At 37.7% G+C, this 21,758-nt stretch overlaps 1 protein-coding gene across 1 annotated transcript in view; it reads right to left on the reverse strand.

Annotated features, from left to right (window-relative positions):
* Positions 1-20,574, reverse strand: part of SHROOM2 (shroom family member 2) — a gene marked incomplete at its 5' end in the record, with an annotated part of 66,409 nt that extends 45,835 nt beyond the window's left edge. Inside the window, 1 exon segment of the mRNA XM_072414830.1 lies at positions 20,429-20,574. Within this exon segment, the coding sequence (XP_072270931.1) occupies positions 20,429-20,574 (146 nt within the window).
* Positions 20,575-21,758: the final 1,184 nt, after the last annotated feature.

Consider the following 21,758-nt stretch of genomic DNA (forward strand, 5'->3'; position numbering starts at 1 on the left):
ACACCATATCTAAGGGTGTGCTTAAGGGGAGCATAGGAACTACGAACATTGTCATCAGTCTGCTGCAGACAGGAATAAGCACTTAGTTAGGACTTTGCCTGTGAAAGATCATTCTTGTGTAGCGTTAGGAGGTTGCCCTGGGTCTAAACAAAGACTGACTGGCAAGTAACAAAAACTAGTATTCACTACACTGTGTCTCTGGACTTGTATTTTATGGTAGTAAAGGTCATTACAATTTATTTTTTTGGTCTCTTTTAGATTTACCAAACTATGGAAAGATTTTAGTTGAGAGGTTTGATTTGGTGGTCCCTAATAATGCATAGTTCCTAAATTGTAACAAATCTTATTAGACTACACTTTACAAATTAGATTTGTACCATGTAAAACTTTGAGCCCCTATGTCCTACCCTGACCTAAGCTGCAACCAAAAAGCTGCCCATCATCAGCTCGGAGTTCCCTTGTGTTCCTTTTACCAGACACTAAGCATTGGTGATGACAGTTATACAGACAGGGCCACTGATTGAAAGCCTGAAGACAAATCCCACCATTTAGGAGACAGCATATCACCTTCACTACCTGCAAGGTCTGGATCATAAATAATAGGCAAATCATTCGAGGAAAACATTAAGCAGTCTGACTATTTATGAAAAATTGTAGATAATAAATAAAAGAACATAATTCAAGATAATTTACTAGTATGTTTTCAGGGTTTAGTTTTAAACTGAAAAATTAGTGATCTAATAAGGAATTTTAAGATTTAAAGATCTAATTAGGCTAAATTGTATAGTCAAGTCTTACTCGTACATAAGGCACCATCATATTATGTATATTTTAAAAGTATGATTGAATACATACAGACACTTAAAAAGCATCACAACATAAGCACACGATAACCACAATGGGAGCATGAGGCAATCTATGAGGTCTCTACCAAGCACACAATGGAGCCACCATAACCATGTTACAAGGACAACGCATGGGGTACCAATACTGTACCTCATAGAACTTCTCAAGATGTTCATGAGAAAATTCCTGGCCAAAAGTAGATCTTTATCTGATGGCATGGTCTTTGTTATAATATTCACCATCACTTGCCTCCTTCTGGGCAGCCAAGAAAGGAGACAAACCATTCTGAGATGAAGAAGAAAATGGACTTTCCCATGTTGACTATTAGAATTATTATTAATATATAGTATATATATATAGCGCCAACATATTACGCAGCTCTTTACAATAAATAGGGGTTGCAAATGACAGATACAAACAGTGAAACAGGGAGAGGGGAGGACCTTGCCCTGAAGAGCTTACAATCTAGGAGGTAGGGGAAGTCTAAAACAATAGGAGGGGAGATATGTAGTGGTGGGAAGTCGTGAGGGTTTAGGAGAGGCGGGTAGCTCCAAAAAAAGTCTTGGAGCTGTGCATGTGCTGAGGTTATGAGTGAGGTAGTCATTAGTAGGTCATTGGAGGAGCAAAGAGAGCGGCAGGGGGAGTATTTTTCTATCAGGTCAGAAATGTAAGTGGGACAAGAAGTGTGGAGGGAATAGATATATAGATAAATAGAAGGCAATGCACAGGAGATTGAATTTGATTCTCAGGTGAAATGGTAGCTAATGAAGAGAACTACGAAGAAACGCAGCAGAAGAGCGGTGGGAAGGATGGATAAGTCTGACTGCAGGCATTCATAACAGATTGTAGAGAAGAGAGTCGGGTTAGTGGAATACCAGAGAGGAGAATTGTTTCAAGCATTCTAATGCAAGTTAGCAAAACCCCCTATGTTTATATTTTTAGCAGAATCACAGTAGAGTCGGTGTTTCAGCGAAAGCCTTCCAAGAGAAGGGGTTTCCATTTTTTTTTAACTTCCCACTGAGCCTGATTTATTAAAGCTGCCCAAGTCTGAAGAAGATAGACTATCAAGAGTGAACCTGAGTGATTCAGCAAACCAATTGATTTCATTATATCATTTCCTCTATGGCAAAAGTTTTCAATCCTGGACCAATTCCATTCAAGGTTTGCTGCATCAGCCAGGTTCTCTCATGACAGTCTATTTTCTGCAGACATGGACAGCTTCAACAAATCAGCCCTATTGTGTTTAAAAAAGAGAAGAAGTCCCCACCCAGACACATATGTAAATATAAACACAACAACAAAAAAAGAAGAGACAGATCTTTCTTAAATGATACACACATTTGAAATTTTACATCTTTGCATGTTTCCAGGATAAGAGTTTTTGCAATGTACCAATCAGATTGTCTCTTAGTTATATTCCCATGAAAATGTATACGGTCAATCACTTCTGGGTTTTATTTTTGAAGATCTATCTCTAGGCAAACGACTAAATACATGGATAAATTATATTGCAATTTTATCTGCTAAATCATTTATTTATGCCCATCCAATGATGAGATTTAAACAGCTTCCTCCCACAGCACAACATACAGGCAAAGATTGCAGAAAATACAATGGTGTCCTCTTCTCAACAGGTCCCCTGCTCACTCTGCTCTCTCCTGTTGTTACATGCATGTTACCTATCAAAACATTTACATGTAGCTTAGTTGAATGGCTCCCAGTCCAGCCCTTCCTATACCCAGGGCTCCTAGTACCCCTTGGATTATCCCTTGCCCAGACAGGAGGACCGTTGAAAACGATTCTAAAACACCAAGAAAGATGAATAAGAACATGTGAAGTCATTGGACTGCCTTAAAGATTTAGGAAAAAAAGCTATATATAAGGTTTTTTTTTTTTAAAACAAGATTAGAGGGTTTAGGATGTCCTTCAAAGTTAAATTCCTCTTCATTTTGATTTTTTTCACATTTGACTAATGTTCACCTTTTGAAAGTCTAGAATACTCTGTAAACACAATATAATAGAAGTACCCTGTTTGAACCTTTTTTCCCCTGAAATTATAATTTTACTCCAAAAAATATTTAAAATAAATAAATAAACGTTCAATAAAATCTTGAAATAAAACTGACCAAAACTATTCTAGTTTCCCTTTAAATTCTATCGCTAGATATGGGTCAGGACAAAATTTCTGGGGTACATCTGTTGGCTCATGTGAGTCCTGAACCAGTGTTCCCCCAACCCTTTTTAGCCGGGCGCCCCATTTCAGCAACTGTCATTTAATATTGTTTTATTGCTAGTTTACACAACACGGAAACCTTGTAAAAGCAAAAAGAAATTGGCAGTTTTAACTATATTACACAATAATACATAAAATGCATACTTATGAAACAATCATAGCTTATTTCTTTTATTTTTATCTACTCCTTGAATGGCAATTTTGTATGATATATTAGAAAGGAGAAGTCTGCAGCCATCTCACCTCAGGGGATTTATACCTTAAGCCCTATCTGGGCAACAAAAAGAACTAGGAAACAAACATCTTATAAAATTTTGTTATTTTTTCTGGTTGGATGTGAATTTATTGTACATTCTTCAAAATTAAACAGGCTTTAAAGTTTTAGATAGTATAGGGAAATAATGATTAAAATCACTTTTATCTTCCTTCTGGACCATCAGGGAGGTATACCTCCACTTTTTGTCCCAGAGACATAGAACAAAAGGTTCTGACCATCACACTATCAAAAATTAGAAACATATATATATATCAGACAATAGTTTGTGCTGGCATTGGCAGTTTAGCAATTGATGATCAGTACACCGTGGGGTAATGAAAGCAAGGCTGAACAATTCCAGAAGACAGTAGTCGGTTACAGAACAGAAAAACAATTGTCCTACGGTGCATTTATATTTACTGGAAATTATGGATTAAATAGTATGAACCACCCTATTTGTCTGCTTCCACTAAGCAAGCTTAGCCGTAATGGACAGAAGCCAATCCAAAGGTTTATTGACAGTGCCTGCCCCCTTGTGTTCACGCACAGCACTAGCAGGAGTATTTTTTATTACAGTAAATCCAGCTGAAGTCAATATAATTTTAGGAAAGCTAGCATTGATTGTAACAAAATAAAACTAAGAAAAATAGTCTGCATGTGGTTCATTTATTAAAGGATCAAAAGTGCAAAAAAGATTGAATTCTGGTAACTGTAGGACAATTAGATCTTAAGAAAAGTGTTATTCCAGTCTGTGTCCCTGATGGAAAGATTCACGCTCACGATTTTTAAAAATACCTTCATTCCTTTATCCAGCTATTTCCAGGAAATATCGGAGAAAACCAACTTTATTTTGGTTCGAAAGGATTAAAACCCTTGGCAATCATTTCTGTCCACCGATTTTCCCTTACTTGTCCAGTAAAACAGCTGTCACTATGATAGCAAGAATAATCCTTCACGTGTTTTTGCCTATACCAATTTGTAAATGCAGAATGCACAGCACACCAGCAGCATTCATGGGGATTGCTTCCAGGGATCCCTGGATAGGGATGATAACTAAATAAAAACCTGATAAATTGTAATGTGTAACACACACTGTTTTGTTTTTTGCGATAGTGGCTCTAGGTAAGGATTCCAGCCCAAGACAACTTTTCTTTTGACCCACAGGGAAAATTTAGTTTACCCAACAAAGTAAATAAAGGTAAATACAGTTGAGTTAAATGTACATTTTTTTTAAGAAAAAACACACTGTTTTAATCAAATACAGCTAAATAAATGCATCCTAGCATGTGACCAATGGTGACTGGTTCTCTTTAAATGCAGTCAATAGATCTTGCTTCAAAAAGTCTATTCATGTGTAGAAAGTATGTCAGAAATGTTATTGTATCTGGTCAGATCATGCGCTTTGCAGGCACTTTATCTTGTGTAAATTCTTTCTAGGACAAAGTGTTAATCCAGCCTTTTCTTGCCCTGTTTACGTGAATTATACTGTCAGTAAATTATTGGCAGCTTGGTGGAAAAAGTCAGGGAACTGATAACTGCACAATGTCTGTGGAATGTAAAACCACTCACATTCTACAGGAAAATGGCCAATTTGTACCAGGTAGTGGCTGAACAAACCATCCCTTAAATATTTTCACAGGTTTCTTTTCTACCAGAAGAAATGAATGTGGTGTACTTAGTGATAATTCTTGTTTTGCAGAAAAGAAAAATGAATTAATTAGCAATCTTAATAGTATAACAAAGAGTCACTAGTTACAACAACCTGAATATACCAGATTCATAATGAGGATAGTACACATGGGCAGATTTATACTCCTGATCTAATAAAATAATTTTAAATGGAATTGGGAGACTGATTTTTTGGGGTTCCCTTTTTTAAATATTGATTGAAAGCACAAACTGTGCATATAAACGATCACGTGCGATCACCTGGAATTCCAATCACTTTCTACCCAAGAAAAACGATCAGAAGGCCAGAACCTTGTAAACATGTGCAGTGTTTTGGGACCGAATGGTTCATGATTGGAATTTAGATTGATTGGCAGTGGGTCTGCTTATGTGCACTAGCCCTTTATAAGTAACGCTGTGCATTTGCAGGAGATGATTTTGAAGACCTTCATTCATTTGAAGATGCACCTAAAACAGCAGAATGATATTTTAAATTGTCCTCATGTATGCATTTATCTACGTGAGGACAGCTCAATGATGTAGATGGCCTTTCATGGCCCATTCACACGTGTCTCTCCTGTTGTTTTGCATTAACAAGCATCAGCTGAAAATGCTCCAGAATAAAAAGAAAAATTAGATATGCATTATTTTTCACCACAATCCACATTAATGTGTCGCCATGCCTTCTGTTGCATTGCAATATTGGGTTAATGCAATGCCCTGCACTGGTACAGAATAGACAAACCCTTAAAGCTGGGACCAAAGTTTCATAATGTGAAACTTGTAATGCAGAAGGGAAAGGCAATATCCGGTCAGCAATAAAACATACTTACCTGCCTGTCCAATTTTTTTTCTAAATAGTTGCCCAAGTGCAGCTTAGTGTATAAAGCCGAGTATGTAATTCCGGCTTGGCCAAACAACATTGCCAAAGATCTGAAAACCGGAAGATGGCCAAGGACAGGTGAATAATTAAAAAATAGAGATCAGGCAGGTAAGGTTATTTAATAGCAGAATGGACATTGCCTATCATCTCATGCAATAAAGGAGCTGCCTGCCTGCAATTTTTGTTAACCTTTAATGTTTTGCTTTAAGCTGACAAAAAAATGTAGTAACCAGTGATAAAAAGTATGATACAAAACTATATAATATGTGGTTTGGATCTTCTCCTCCAATGTACAAGTACAGTAGCTTACAACACATGTACACTTGACTTGCTTTCTATTGACAAGCATTTGTCAGCCTTTTAAATAAATGAGCTGATTAATGCAATGCACATTAATGTAGTGGACCACAAAGGTCCTAATGAACTATGCAAAATCAAATTTACATATGGTGTACATGCGTACTAAATGAACAAAGCTGGCACAATGATAAAAGAACTTTGAATGCTCACTAATACAAAAGGAGATTTGCCAAATATGTGTGAACTTAAAGCTTAATGAAGTGAAGACCAAGATTTGCATCCCAACGGCATTGATCTTCCACCCTTGGAGTATTGAGGATGTCTGGACATGCAGGTTATTCTCAGAGAGTGGTAGATAACTGTACAAACCTGTCAATTTGGTTGCCCCAACCATGTTTATACCCGTGTGGTTGTGACAAATAGGGGGTTGAACAACAAAGCAGAAAGTGCTGCGGGTATTAGGTCACCAATTTGGGAAAGTATCATCTTATGCCTGTGGGCCCTTAAAAACAAATCACAAATGGAGCCATCCTGTAACCAGAATAATTTCCAATGTAGTATTCAAATTAAAATTCTTTTAGATTCAAATTTCTGGCCGATAGTTTTTACAGCAAACCAATCAGTAGAGAAAAACAAACGCCATATCTTAACTTTCAAAAATACCACTTTCCTGGCACACACTGATCTCAGATTTCAATACTTTCAGTTCACTAAAATTAAAAAAATTTGCCGATTTGGAGCTCCAGTCTGATTCTGTAATTAGGAATCAATTAAAGAAATGGGCAAAATGGCAGAAAAATACCATTGCAACAACAAGAATGTTAACTTGGTTTGTGAAAATGCATGTTAACAATATGAATGCAATATATACAATGGTGCATTTCCATGTATTGTTCTTGCAACTTCAACTGACATATATAAACAAATGTTACTACAATGTTATTACAGTGCACCACAACATACAGAGGATAGTGCTCGGACATTGTGGTGTGTTGTGTTGCCCAAAAGTAGTACAGATATCATTTTCCCATGCATTAAAATGAAAGACCTGTTAGAGAACAATAGGTGGCAATCAGCCCTTGACAATGAGCCCCACAGTTACTATATATATGAATTGAATCTTACACATCACAACATTTTGACACCTTAGCTAAAATACTACATAACAATGACAAGAAAAAGATAAACCCATTCCTCATAAATACAAAAAGGAGCATACAAGAAAAGCATAACTACTCACTGTAACATTCGCACTCCTTCATACGACACTGAGCACACTCCCGATAAAGGTAAACCAGCAAAAGAAACTCATCACTAACTTGTTATGAAACTAGTTTGGCTCCACCGAGACCAGCTTCAGTCCTAGCTCAACAATAGAACATTCCAAGTGCTTTCACTAGGAAGGGGAGACTCCGCACAACTACTTTCCCATGTGAACAATGGCTTGGAAGAGCACTGAAACTGCTTGGGTGAATAGCAATGTAGCACCATTTGTGAAGCTGTGACAACTGTCACTCCCGAGAAGTGAAACCTCATTGTTTACCTAGTAAATCAGCTAGGAGCATAGTATGACAAAGCAGAACCCCTGCTGACTGCTGAACTCCCGGCAGACCCATCCCCTTGTGTTAATCTGCTCTATTGTAGAAGCTTAGTGAATATAATTAGCTTCACAGAGCAGACCAAATGTACCTGAGAGGCCGTACTATACTCAGCAAGCCATTAGCAGCACCCTGTCATAATAAAGTGTGCACATGACATTTTACCAATAACATCCAGAAACTGCAACAAATTGATTTACTAAAACTGGTGACAAGGGGAAGATCAATATATCAATATAGGGAGTGGATATATAGAGCAAATGTTAACCCATTCATTGATCTCCTGATCTAACACATCAAATGTGAGTTGTTTTACCCGGCGAATAGCTCTAATGTCCATCTAGTGATTCATGTACTATTACCACAAAAAATGTTAAAGCTTTATAAATACAGTATATTAATAATAATATGAGAAATAATTAGAACAGGCAAGTTCATTATTGCAGGTGTTTGTGATCCTTTTCTCAAACCCCATGAACACCGAGTTGCACATGTGCAGCATCCAATGCCATGTATCCTAACATGCTACTTGACATTGGGAATGAATAAACCTCCATCCACAAGTTCTATAATGCCAAGCTGGCCAATCAAAATCACTGAAATACAGGACCTGGAAGAGGACAGGGTGGAGTACCTGTGACTGAGCAAGGACAGGCGAGTGTAGTTAAAGAATTGCAATCAGGCAGGTAAGGATATTTTATTGACAAAGGGACAATAAAACACCTGTCTGGCTACAATTTAATAATTATTAGGTTAAGGTTCTGTTTTAAAGCTGAATGTCCAGTATTACTTTCAGACTTTCATAGACAAAAGAGTTTAAACTTTGCACGACACACAATAAACTTCTTTTGCTGTGCTATACAAGCTGCTGTCAGAGTTCACTTCATTTTTTTTAAATGGACGACACCCAGAATCATCCCGTCTCTTCCAACTGGGCCTAGCTGTCCCCAGCCTGCACCCCAGTCATTGGATTTCAGTTCAGGTCCCAGGATCACATGTGAGCATTAACACATTTACCCTTCAATCCTTCATAACCTACCTGCTTTACATAGACTAAAACGAAGAATTAGTGATGATATCACTGGGATAAATAACAAAATCAGATAGCATGCATTCATTATATTAGCACGTTGATAAGGAGAGAAGGCATTCAGAAATAAAGCTCCATTTTGGGCGGGGCGTGAGAAGTGTTAATAAAAGACTGGAGGAGATCAGCAATATGATATAAACCAAAAATTACCTATATAAAAGGGCAAGTGTTTTTGATATACATTACTTTAGTAAACCGAATGTCATCAAATCAGGATTACTATTTATTTTATTGTTGCCAGTTTAATCTGGGTATGTTTATTTTGGATAGAGTAGGGCAGGGTAAGATTTTCTTGCTGTGATTGCTGTGTATGAACACACAAACAGATTCTACCCTTTATTTGTATAGCTGACCACTGCCACTAAAACAAAGATAAAATACAACATTTAAGAGTTGCCCCAGAACAAAATGTAGGAAAATCATCTTATAGGGACACTTGTTTATTGTCTAGGAGGGGAATTCCCTTCACTTTGGGAGATCTCAGAGAGAACATCTTTCCTACACAGGAAGTGAAGATAAACTTCCCCAACAGACAACAGAAAATAACATGGGGTTTAACCCTTTCCTTGTTTGTCCAACACAAAAAAAATGGGACATATAAAATAGTTATTTAAGGTCTTTGCAGGTTTGATTTTCATTGAATATGATCACATTAACTAGTTTGTAGTATATAAACAGGGGATTGGTCACTAAGGGGCAGTTTGGACCCCCAGCTGAAGTTCTGCCACGGGGTATACAGCAGTCCCATCCAATCTCATTCTAGTGCCCTCTGCAGAATTTTTTTTAAGCTAGGTGGAAAGAATCTATGGGTATTATGACTAACTTTTCAGAAACAACTGGGTGGTTACTAAAATGTGATGGGCCATTTAATGGGAGCAGTTGGAAACCATTTCTTGAATGCAGATCAAGGTGCTTTGGGGCCATGCAGTTGCTGCTGGAGGATTTGTGCCATGCCCTCTGTGTGCAAATGTTTTAGATTCAAAAAAGGTGACAATCAGATGGCCAAATCATCATTTTTACAAATTTAAGATTTGCAGCCATTTTGATTGGGGCCTATAGAGCTTGTAGTTTGTTCATTTTTTAAAACAATTTTGTTGCGATTGCAATTTACAAAGTAGCGGTACACAGCCATAATGAAAACAAGTATGCTGTGTACTCTATTTGGTTACTTTATTCAAGTAGATGAAGCTACCGATTGCCAGTTTAGTGTAAATATAGTACTGTTATTTGACATTATTATTATACACAGCATTTATATAATGCCATCATATTACGTAGCGATGTACAAAGTCCATAGTCATGTCACTAGCTGTCCCTCAAAGCACTCATAATCTAATGTCCCTACAAGGTCTTTAATACAGTCCAAGGTCAATTTTTTTTTTGGTGGTGGGGGGGGGGGGGGTAGCCAATTTACCAAACGGTATGTTTTTGGGATGTGGGAGGAAACCCACGCAGACACAAGGAGAACATAATAACTCCATGCAGATAGTGTCCTGGCTGAGATTTGAACCTGGGACCCGGCGCTGCAAAAGCCAGAGCACGAACCTCTGAGCCACCATGCTGCCCAGTTGATAGTTTTAAAATCTGAAACTGGCTCATACAGAAATGTAAAAATTCTGGTCCATAAGGGGTATACAAGTACTGTAAACTTAAGTGGTTAAAAAAAAAAAAAAATTACACAACAGTATACATAGCCACTTTACCAACCGTTTTATGACAACAATTTCCAAATAATAATTCTAATGCTGCATTATTTTCTGGTCTGTCTACATATTCATCAGATATCATACATATAATTTCATAGGTGAAAAGAACAACGCTACACAAAAACAAGACCTGTGCTTGTCCTCATGAAATACTCTGGAGCTACAAATTATGGCTGTGATATGAACAAGGCTCCCACAGTCCTGTCATTCTCGTCTTTGATCTGACAAGTTAAATTATGTGTGCTCAAGGAGGTGAGATTTACCAGACATTCAGTGTAAACATATACATTACAAACCACTTCATGCATAATGGAAAATCCAAAGTTTTCTCAGCATGTTACTTAAACTTACTGTAGCTTTATTTTATTTAGTATTATAATCCCTCTCTGAAAATGAGTTCACATCTAACAAGACAAAAGGATATTTTTTTATTATATAAATTTTGTATGAGATTTGGATTGTTAAAATTTAAAGACATTTAAAAAGGGATCAATTTATATTACTGAATGTCAATACAACATAGATTTTGGTCTTACTAAACGCATTGTGTACCACAAGAGGGAGCATGGACAATGGGTAATATCCCGGAGGGATTGCTTACACCAAGCGCCCCTATGTTCCTACAACAGCATTACAAGAAAGTCGCTTATTTGCTCTGCATTTACAATGTGCCTGTAAGCTGCTCTGCTTCTGTAGATTGTTATGGCAAACCAGAAAAAAAACTAATCATGTAAACCCACACATAAATTATATATATATATATATAGGTTATAAATGGTGTGATGTATATTCCCACCATAAGCTCTTCCAGCTTTGTAACCATGCAAAATGTTGTGCCTTGCTGATCCTCTTATCTCACTGCAAGTGTTTAGCCTCTGCTTAAACTAAACACATATAATGCTCCTTCTGGCCAGACATCATGTGATCTATGCTGCCTAGGCTTAAGGTTACAAAAAAGATTTCCAGAACAGCATAGGAGCTGACACTTTTAACTTATTTAGATTACAAAGAAAATTAGCAACAGTGGTTTGACCACAAAAAATGAAGACTACCATCCAGTAGAATGTTAAAATAGACACTTATTATATTCTAAAATGTCATTATTTTTCCTATTATTTACACAGTATTTATATAGCGCCAACATATTACACAGTGCTGTACAAAGTCATGTCACTAGCTGTTCCTCAAAGGGGCTCACAATCTAATGTCCCTACCAAAGTCATATGTCATTAATACAGACTAAGGTCAATTGTTTTGGAGGAAGCCAAATAACCCAACTGCATGTTTTTGGAATGTGGGAGGAAACCGGAGTACTAGGAGGAAACGCACGCAAACACGGGACAACCTGCAAACTCCATGCAGATAGTGTCCTGGCCGAGACCTAGCGCTGCAAAGACACCTCTGAGTCACCGTAGTGCCCCACAGCCATGTCAAAAAAATAAAGGCCATTATAAAACTATATGTCAATGAAACTGACATTCCCTGGTGGAGAGTCTTACATTTCAAACTGATTTAATAGAAGCAAGAAAAAAAGGAGCCTATTTTAACATAATGCCCTCATATCCTGTAAAAGAAATGTTCATTCTCCCAAAAATAAAGAATATGTAGATTAACAGCCGTTGGTCTCCCCAGCTCCTTTAAGCCGACACGCCACCAGGCACTTTTCAGTGACCATCCAGATGTTTTTGGGTGGTTATTGAAAAGTTGGGTCACAATACAGAGGCTGCAACTCGCCTACAACTTATTCCCATGCAGCTTTAAAAATTCTGTTAAAAATACTGAATAATATTTGAGATGCATTAATCATGGTTAAATTGTTGCATTTATTTATCACAGGCAGTCATTTACTCACCCAGGAATATAATTTTGGATCCGGTTCCATTCATACAACATGCATACATCAGTTTCAAGCCTATAGATGTCATCATTGAAGGATGGACATACTTACTGAATTATGCAGAGTGAAGAGCATTGAAGATGTGTGAATTTCAGCAACCTTAACTCTATTTTACCTTCCTATGTGTAGATTTTAAGACCGGTCTTAGGAATGTTTGACATTTAACAATCCTTTCTAAACCCTGCATTAGCATTTCCAGGATGCCTATCAACAGATGCCCAATTTAAACCACCTTTACACAAGAAGTGCCAGCAACAGGAACAACCTGATGACGCTTTATTATGGGTGATCACAGAGAGGAATTTTTGACAGGGTCATTCCGCTAATTGATGTCATTGTCTATTCACATGCAGGTGTCACCACAACTACTAAATAGAACACTGTAAGAATTCCAGTAAACCTTAAATGGATCTGGTCCAGGATTCAAAAACTTGCTAGCAAATAGCAAATGACTGATGAAATCCATACGGGTTTGCTGGATCATCCAGCTTCACTGATGAAAGTGTATCCTCTCTCTAGCCTTGGAGAGCTTTAATAAATCAGGCCCTATGTATCTAAAGCCATCTGTATTTGCAGTCCCTTTCAAGCTTTTGCTATTACAGGTTAACAATCAAAAATCCATGTTTGCTGGATTCCTGAAAATTCAGGATTTTTAAAAGTTATACTTACCTCCACACACAGGCCAGCCTTTCTCCTGCAGCACCGCGAACATCTTGCAAAGTTCCAGTGAGCAGGCAGCAGCGACGTCTCAACGTGTATTTAGCTTAGCAAGCAAGACCTAACAGCTGTTTCTGCAGAACAGCACCATCAAAACATCAGTGGTCAAACAGTGTACTACAGTTCCTGTAATAAAAATGCGATCCAAAATTCATGCCGGTAAACTGAAGGGAATGGATTATCGACGGCCGATCTCAAATTAGGAACCTATACCTTAAAATCATAGATACATCCAGATAAATCTATCAGACAAAAAAGCCTGACCATCAGACATGGAATAAACTTTGTGTGAGGTCGACTTGACATTTTTTTCCCCTGACTATTATATGAATTTACACAGATCATTTATTACTGTATGATTTTCACATAAATACAGTTTATATTTAAAAAAATCTATACTAGTCTAAAATTGTCAAGTGTGTCAGACTGAATATCCTACAACACCCACATGGTGAATATCATACATCACACTAAGCATACAGCTGTCCCAACATTCCCTCTAGCAGAAGAAAGGCAGCTCACAGCCATGTCACAAAATATGTCTATTTCTATGTGTATAAACAGGTTTATTCTTTTTTATTAACTTTATTACAGTGTTTTCAAACAGGGTGTCTTCATGACTTGACATTTGAAAAGCATGCTGTAAGCTCTTTTGGGCAGGGTGCTTTCTTCCTCCTGTGTCATTGTCAGTATCTGTCCATCATCTGCAACCGATATTTAATGAACAGGGCTGCTTAATATGTTTGCACCATAAAAATACAGTTTGTTAATAATAATACGAGGAAAAGCTGGCAAATAACATGTAAATACCACAACTGCATAGACAAGTTAAAGTAGAACTAAAGCCCAACTTTTATGTTCGTATGATTAAGCGGGTCACTACTGCAGAAAGGGACAGGCGATATCCCTTCCGCAATATTGGCTCTTACTAGCGTGATCACTCACTAAGCTGCGCATGCCTGGCTTCCCTTGCATGTGCCAGGATAAATGAACTCCCTTGTACCTGCACAGGAGTTATGTAATCCCAACATGAGCAATTCAAGATGGCAGAAGATCATCCAGAGAAGCAAGTATTGAAGTAAAATGTCGGTGTCCTGAGAACAGATAGCTAAGTTAATGGACGCATTTAATGCAGTGTTTATGGATGAATAAATGGAAATCCAATTAATGAAAGGGGCAGTTGAGTCCCTTTTAGGTTGGGAAGGTAAAAGTTAAATGATGCTGGATGTCTTCCAGCCAGAAAAAGAGGATGGGCTCTGTCTAATTTGTTGCAGCTTATAATGCATGATTGTGTGCAGTGAAATCAGAGTACGCTATTTCAGTTCTGGAGAAGAACCTGTACTACTGAAGGTAACACTGTCATTGTTATTATTACACAGTATTTATATAGCGCCATTATATTACGCAGTGCTGTACAAAGTCCATAGTCATGTCACTAGCTGTCCAAGGTGCTCACAATCCAATGTCCCTACCATAGTAGGGGAAGCCACTTAACCTAACTGCATGTTTTTGGGATATGGGAGGAAACCAGAGTACCCGGAGGAAACCCACACAAACACGGGGAGAACTCGCAAACTCCATGCAGATAGTGTCCTGGCTGAGATTCAAATGTGAGACCCAGTGCTGCAAAGGCCAGAGTGCTAACCCCTGAGCCACTGTGCTGAACAATTCTTTTGAGAATGCCAGTTCTGTGACTAGCACACTACTGCATCAATGTTAAGTGCTGTGAGTGACCAAAAACAGGTATAGAGACAAATTCTCACATTTACAAAACACAGCTGAGCAACAAGCAAAATCCAAAGGAGAGCAGTCATTGCAGGTACCAGCCAGGTCTCAGCTGGGAATGTGTGCAGGGTGCCTATAATGTAAATGTCATTTTACTTTAAAGCCACATGATCACCTCTTTGAGTTTCCTAATGTGCCCCTCTGTATAACCCCTCACCCACAGGACCCTGGCATATTTCTCCCTTCAGTATCTGGCACACAAATGTACTTGGGTATAATATTGAAGTCCCACATGTTGAAGTCCCACATGTTGGGTATTGCCAGAGCGAAAGCAAAACATTTCCAGACAGCCTTTCTTTTTAACCCTAAAATCATGACCTGTACAGAATTTTAACTGCATCCCTGCAAACATTTGGGTATCAAATTGTGAGCATGTTTGGTATGCATTTACTCATCTTTATTATTCTGGGTACTAAAATCAACTGCATTAAAATTGCATGACAAAGAAATTGCAACTAGCACCATTTTATTCTACAGGGTTAAATATAATATATTATAAAGAGGTTTAGGTATTTGAAGGGCCCAAAATGTGCATTTTAAGGCGTGCACATAAAAAAATGAAAGATTTTTCTGGTGCACTCACTTTTAATTATCATCAAGATAATGTACTTCTATGAAGTATTTTTATTAAAGAAGCTGGTTCATAAAATCCACTATGCTGAGTCTTGGTATTGTGACAATGGGAACAATCATGTGGATAAAGGTGCAGACCCTCCGCCTCTGCCCTCCCAAGGTTATCAGGATCTGGATGGAGCAGGAATGCAGCATATTTATTAGTGTTATGCAATAAAGGAGAAGTCTGTGTTTAAACTATACACAATGAGGTTACTCAATAGGAAAATACTAAACCTCTGACATAAGTATTAATACTGCGTTGTGAATATATTAGCATGCAGGTGATAGAGCAGAGAAATATTACAGGGTCCAGCATATTGAGGACAATTGAGAAAAGTCGACTCCATGATAATAAAAACATTTACTACTATGTTATAACCACACAGATGGTTAATAGGAGTATGCAATACATGCTAGCACAGTTTAATAAAAAGGCAGCAGAACCTGGATTCACAGCAAATGTAATATAGTGTAGAGTATTGTGTTCAAATGAAAACAACAAAAATCATTAAAAATAAAAAAAATTAAAAGGAAACATTCCTTTGGAAAGGATCTCTGATAACATACAAAACAATTTTAAATAACTCCTACAAAAATCATTGTTTTTATACTCCGTGCTCAGTTCTAACCAAGTTAGGAAGTAGGAGACTTATAAGCTCTTCAACTGCACCGAAAGTTCACACATCAAGAGGCTTATCAATACTATTAGGCATATACCGTATTTTCTGGTGTATAAGGCGACTGGGCGTATAAGACGACCCCCCACTCTAACCAATCATTTGGGGGTCGTGTTTTATGCCCAGTATTGTACTGTTCCTTCTGCCTGTCAGATCTCACTATTGTGAGAGAACTGACAGGCAGAAAGAACTGTACACTACTAGTTCTAAGTAATGAATGGGCATGTTCCTTTAATGAATGGCCGTGTTCCAGTGAAGAGCCAATCCAGGCTCTCCACTGGAGAGCCAATCCAGGCTCACGTCCTGCTTTTCAGCTTACACGAGTCCTGCTGTGAAGCAACGCGAGCCTGCCCAGGAGGACTCGTGTAAGCTGAAAAGCAGGAAGACAGAAGGAGGCACAGGAGGACTCGCAGGGACGCCAGACCAGAGAGGGGACTCGCGGGGACACCGGACGCTGCAGGTAAGTACTGGTACCCGGCGTACAAGACGACCCCTGACTTTGTCATAGATTTTTCGGGGTTAAAAAGTCGTCTTGTACGCCGGAAAATACGGTACTTGGAAATTTCCTCCTCATTATTATATTGCACCGACATATTAAGCAGCGGTTTAAAATAGTCACATGTCATTACCACAGTCTAAGGGTAATTTTGGAGGGAAGCCAATTACCTACCTACATGTAAGGAGGAAACCCAGGCAAACACGGGGAGTACATACAAACTCCTTGCAGTTAATGTCCTGGTCAAGATTCCCTTAATGATCTTTTTAATCAATATACCGATCAATTTAAATTGACCGTTATGTTTGATTACAAATACTCAATAGACCATTTAGTTGTTGGATAACAGATTGTAAGTAAGAGTATACCATTACATACCAGTATACCATGTTCTCCCCAGCTCCTTTCAAGCTGGGCACACCATCCATCAGTAACCACCCGTTTATTTTTTTGTGGTTAATGAAGTGTTGGGTCACAATACAGGGTTGCCACCAGCCAACAATTTCTTTCCAACCAGCTTAAAAAAATTCTGGGTCGAACACCACAATATACCATTAGATTATAAGATTTTAACTAAGTTGATTTTAATTATAATGGTATGGTTAACCAATGGACCAAAAAAAGAAAAAGATTACCCAATAAATTTTCAATCAGTATTCTACCAAACTATCGATCATATATACAATACTGTACTGTATAGTATATAGCGAGCTTATGTACTTCAGTCTGTCAATTTAGTTTACTCAAGCCTGATTAATAAAAGATCAACTGGTTGCTATGCGTTAGCATTTTTCTTTTGCTTTAACAAAAATGTAAAAAACCAAATCCATATTAAGCAACCACTAAGTGTATCCCTAGCTAAAAGCATCCTGTTAACATACTTTTTAGAAAACCCATGGAAAGTATATTATGCGTTTATTCTGGGCAGTATATTAAAGCCACAAGGAAGAGAAGACAGCAATATGTATGTGATCACCATGACTTGGAAGCCACTTTAAACAATATGAACAGGACATGAACTAGACCTTGGGGCATAAATGCTCAAGCAAATAAATCCATGTTATCTCCCTTTAGCCTCCTTACAGACAGGGGTGAGGGATGATGGACCAGACCTCCCAAAGTCATCATCCGTGCCAGGTAACATGTTAAACACAGCTATTACAAACATGAAACCTTCCAAATAAATGTAATGGGATTAACCATGGACTGCACTCTCTGTAAGCAAACAGTTAGCCTTCCATAATGTATGGCAAATACCCTACACCCATTAACACAGGTACAAGCATCTGCATCTCCATAATCCAGAGACCAGACCGCGGCGCTCTCTCTCCTTCACTTTCATCATGAACGTTCCATGTCTGTTGATTCGCCAGGACGGATCCATGAACGCCGAATGCTGTACACACGTCAGATTCCCGTCAGATTCTTCTGACCTGTGTACGCAGCTTTAGAGACAGTATCATAGTATGACAATACATACCCTTATACAGTGTTCTCCCCAGCCCAATATAGTTGGGCGCACCACCCAGCACTTTTCAGTAACCACCCAGCTGTTTTTGGGTGGCTACTGAAGAGTTTGGTCATAATAAAGGTGCTGCCACCCACCTACAATTTCGTCCCACCCGGCTCAAAAACATTTCTGGGTTGAGCACTGCTTATAGGTGCCGGTATATTATTTACAAATCATTTTAAACTGTCTCATAACATATCTGGCTATGATATCTTTGGAGAAAAATTATGATTAATTGTGTTCTCACAATCACAAATAAAAATACGATTAACCTTATTGAAGCCTCTGACTCCTGCGCCTAAACAAGCCATTCCGGCAAACTAGTAAAAAGCCATTATTAAGCAGCTTTTGCTGCAAGCACAAAAAATATGTATTTCCTAAAACTAGAGTTGTTAATTTTTTACTCTTGTTCCTCTGACCAACTTTTCTACCTGTATAGGACACAGAGGCAGGCGTGAGGTGCAACCCGAAGTGTGCTGGAATTGAAGATTCTTTGGGGGGCTTTGTTTTTTTGCAGCATAAAGTTTCCACAATTGCTAGACTAGTAACAATAACCCCTATTCCTCTATATAGGCTTCTAGTTTTTTGTTCCTAGACAGGGTTGCTTTAATTACTATATGGAAGATCTAATCAGGGTTCTCTGGAGGATTTAGCAGTAGGTTAAGTTGCATTTATAGTTTATGCGGTAACTGTGCAACTACTTCTAGTTTCTTCAGTGTGTTCCAAAATGTGTCACAAATTCTGCACATTCAAAATGTATTCATTGATGATCAGTTTTCTTATAGTTTATCTGATTGCCCATAGTTGTTGGGTTTATTGGCACCTTTTAAAACAATGGGTTCACATATTTTAAGAAAGAATTAAAATGGAGATGTGCAACTGTCATACATCCGTCCCCGTATATTGAACCATAAAGATTTTGTAACAGAGGCACCATAAAACATACTTACACATTGTATAAAACATTGTATTGTTTTAGATATTATTGCTATTGCATGGGGGTCACATGACTACGATGACTTAAGAAAAAAAATATTTTTTGTATCCCCTCATGGAATTGTTTTACAGAACTGCTATTTTTTGCTTTGCATTGGAAATCTTATCAGAAGGAAGCCGTCCTCCCAAAAAGAAAAGCATTATTTATAACAGGAAACCAGCTGGTTTGAATGTCATTTTAACAAGTTCACAATAAACATTTAAGCATGATTGGGTGTATTTTGTTTTTCTCTCTACAGTCTTTATTTTATTTATGATCTATGAAGAGTTCGCCAATTATTATCTTTAAGTATGTGGAACATGAATACTATGTGTAAGAATTTGCAAATAGGATCATTGTGACCTGAACAAACATTCTAAAAAGGGGATTTAAATTTAGAAGCCATGACAGACTACAACTCAAAATAGTGAATATTATTAAACAGCCAAGTCCGGATGGAACAGTCAAAAAGATAATGATAATGTTAAAATGTCAGGAAGCAGTGAACACTATCTAGTTTGAGCGCAAGTACGCTAAATGGAAAAAGGCCAAATTGGGAGTGAGCTGTCACAACATCTCATATATAGTCAGTCCTCTTATTAGAATTAACATGGGCATTTCTTATAAAACAAAGGACAGCTAACATTTATACTATTTATAATATAAATAGCTACAGTCATAGCTGCCCATTTACCTGGTATGGGGAGGTCTATCAGCACAGTAATCCCTATACTGCTGCCATGCTACATATTCCATGGCTCACATATTACTAGCAGAATAACTCATTAAGTGTATGTGGTAATAAAAAGAAACCTGTTTTTTATAATTGTCTCCACTTATGGGTGTCAGAGGTACAAAAACTTACCCCCTTAAACAATAAAAATCCTAAGATAGTTTTTGGCCCAGCAAAACTAAAAGTTTTTTTTCTTTATTCCAAAAGTAAGATTTATTTTATTTATTTAAATAAATTGTATTTAGATTTTAATTATAGTTTTGCTCTTTTGCCATGGGAATGTTCAAGCAATAGCATCCTGTGTGGCTTCCACTACCCCCATTGGCAGAGTGTTGGTGTGCACATAGTCATCCAACAATGGACAAGCCACTGTCACTCTATAGCTAACCGCCAGGTGGAAATTAAAAGAATACATAACAAAATGAAACCAGTGACTGCTTACCTTTTAATAATCATTTTTAATGTCTTGTGTGATCCTTTGACCAGACAGATCGCCTCTTGACGATAACCTGAGAGTGGTATATCATTTATATTGACAATTTCATCTCCTGCCATTATGATTTCAGCAGCTTTACTCCCTTCTTCAACCTGAAACACAAAATTGAATTTTAAAGGTCAATAAAACAGTCATTGAATCAATTGATGCTTTTATTCCAGATAAACCTAGACAGAACTAAAATGTAACTCAAGCTAAGCATTTTTCTTTGAAGTTATGAGTAAGTAGGTAATGTTTAGAACCTTGGGTCGCAGATTTATTACCCTTCCGAAGCTTTATGGCAGTCACAGAAACAGGAAGAGTGGGAAAAATCTAAGCTTCACTGTGTTGCAAGACAAAAAATTTTGGCTCCAAACACAAATGCACATCAATCTGCCTATTATGTTTAGTGATTCCAAGAAAATCAGGAGGTGCTCTGTTTTGTTTTGCATTGTTCTGTATTTCTAGGCAGGAAGCAGTAAACTGGTGGCAATGGGGGATACTTTTTAACAACAATATATTAGATGACAATAGTGTGGCGGTGAAGAACTGGAGATGACCACAGATACTGAGTTTAAGTGGGCTTGTTTATTTATCTTGTCCATGATCATAGAGAACTTATGTCACGTTAAATAGAAAATATATTGGAAAAAAAACTTTTAACACACAAACACAATACATTGAAACATTTATGCGGTAACATTATGGTTTTGTGGCTTTCTGGTGAAAAACAGTCCTGTTGTGTAGTTTTGTCCTGTCCTTGATAGAAACGCTTTATATCTGACCACAATTTATAATTGTGTCGTTATCTTGTTATCCATCTCCATTGGTACAATATTTGTATGATAATTCAAGCAATTAGACCCCCTGCATGAGGAATTCAACCTCCTGCAGTGTTTTATGATCACAGCAAAGAATAAATGTTTAGATCTACAATATGCAAATGTTAATGTTATGACTAGTCATCAGCGGCTCAGACAATGATTCTACAGTTTATAGTGATGATTATCTTTGTATCATATTATGATGTAGAGCTGGGATATGGCTAATTTGTACACAAATACAACAGTCATTTCTAATTCTGCTTCCTGGTATCATTACTTTGGAAATTCCAGCAATACACTATATCCACACCTCCAACCTACTACAAATGCTGAGAAACGATTACATACTAAGCCATGGTTGTATGGGCTGCACAAAGTAATGCAGTGCCATTCATTTTGATTAGTACCTCATCACATCTTGCACATGCACCACAGAAAAAGAGTTGAAAACGATGGAAGTACCGATATCTGTG

Source organism: Pyxicephalus adspersus, chromosome 1, assembly GCF_032062135.1.
Source record: "Pyxicephalus adspersus chromosome 1, UCB_Pads_2.0, whole genome shotgun sequence".
Classification (NCBI taxonomy): domain Eukaryota; kingdom Metazoa; phylum Chordata; class Amphibia; order Anura; family Pyxicephalidae; genus Pyxicephalus; species Pyxicephalus adspersus.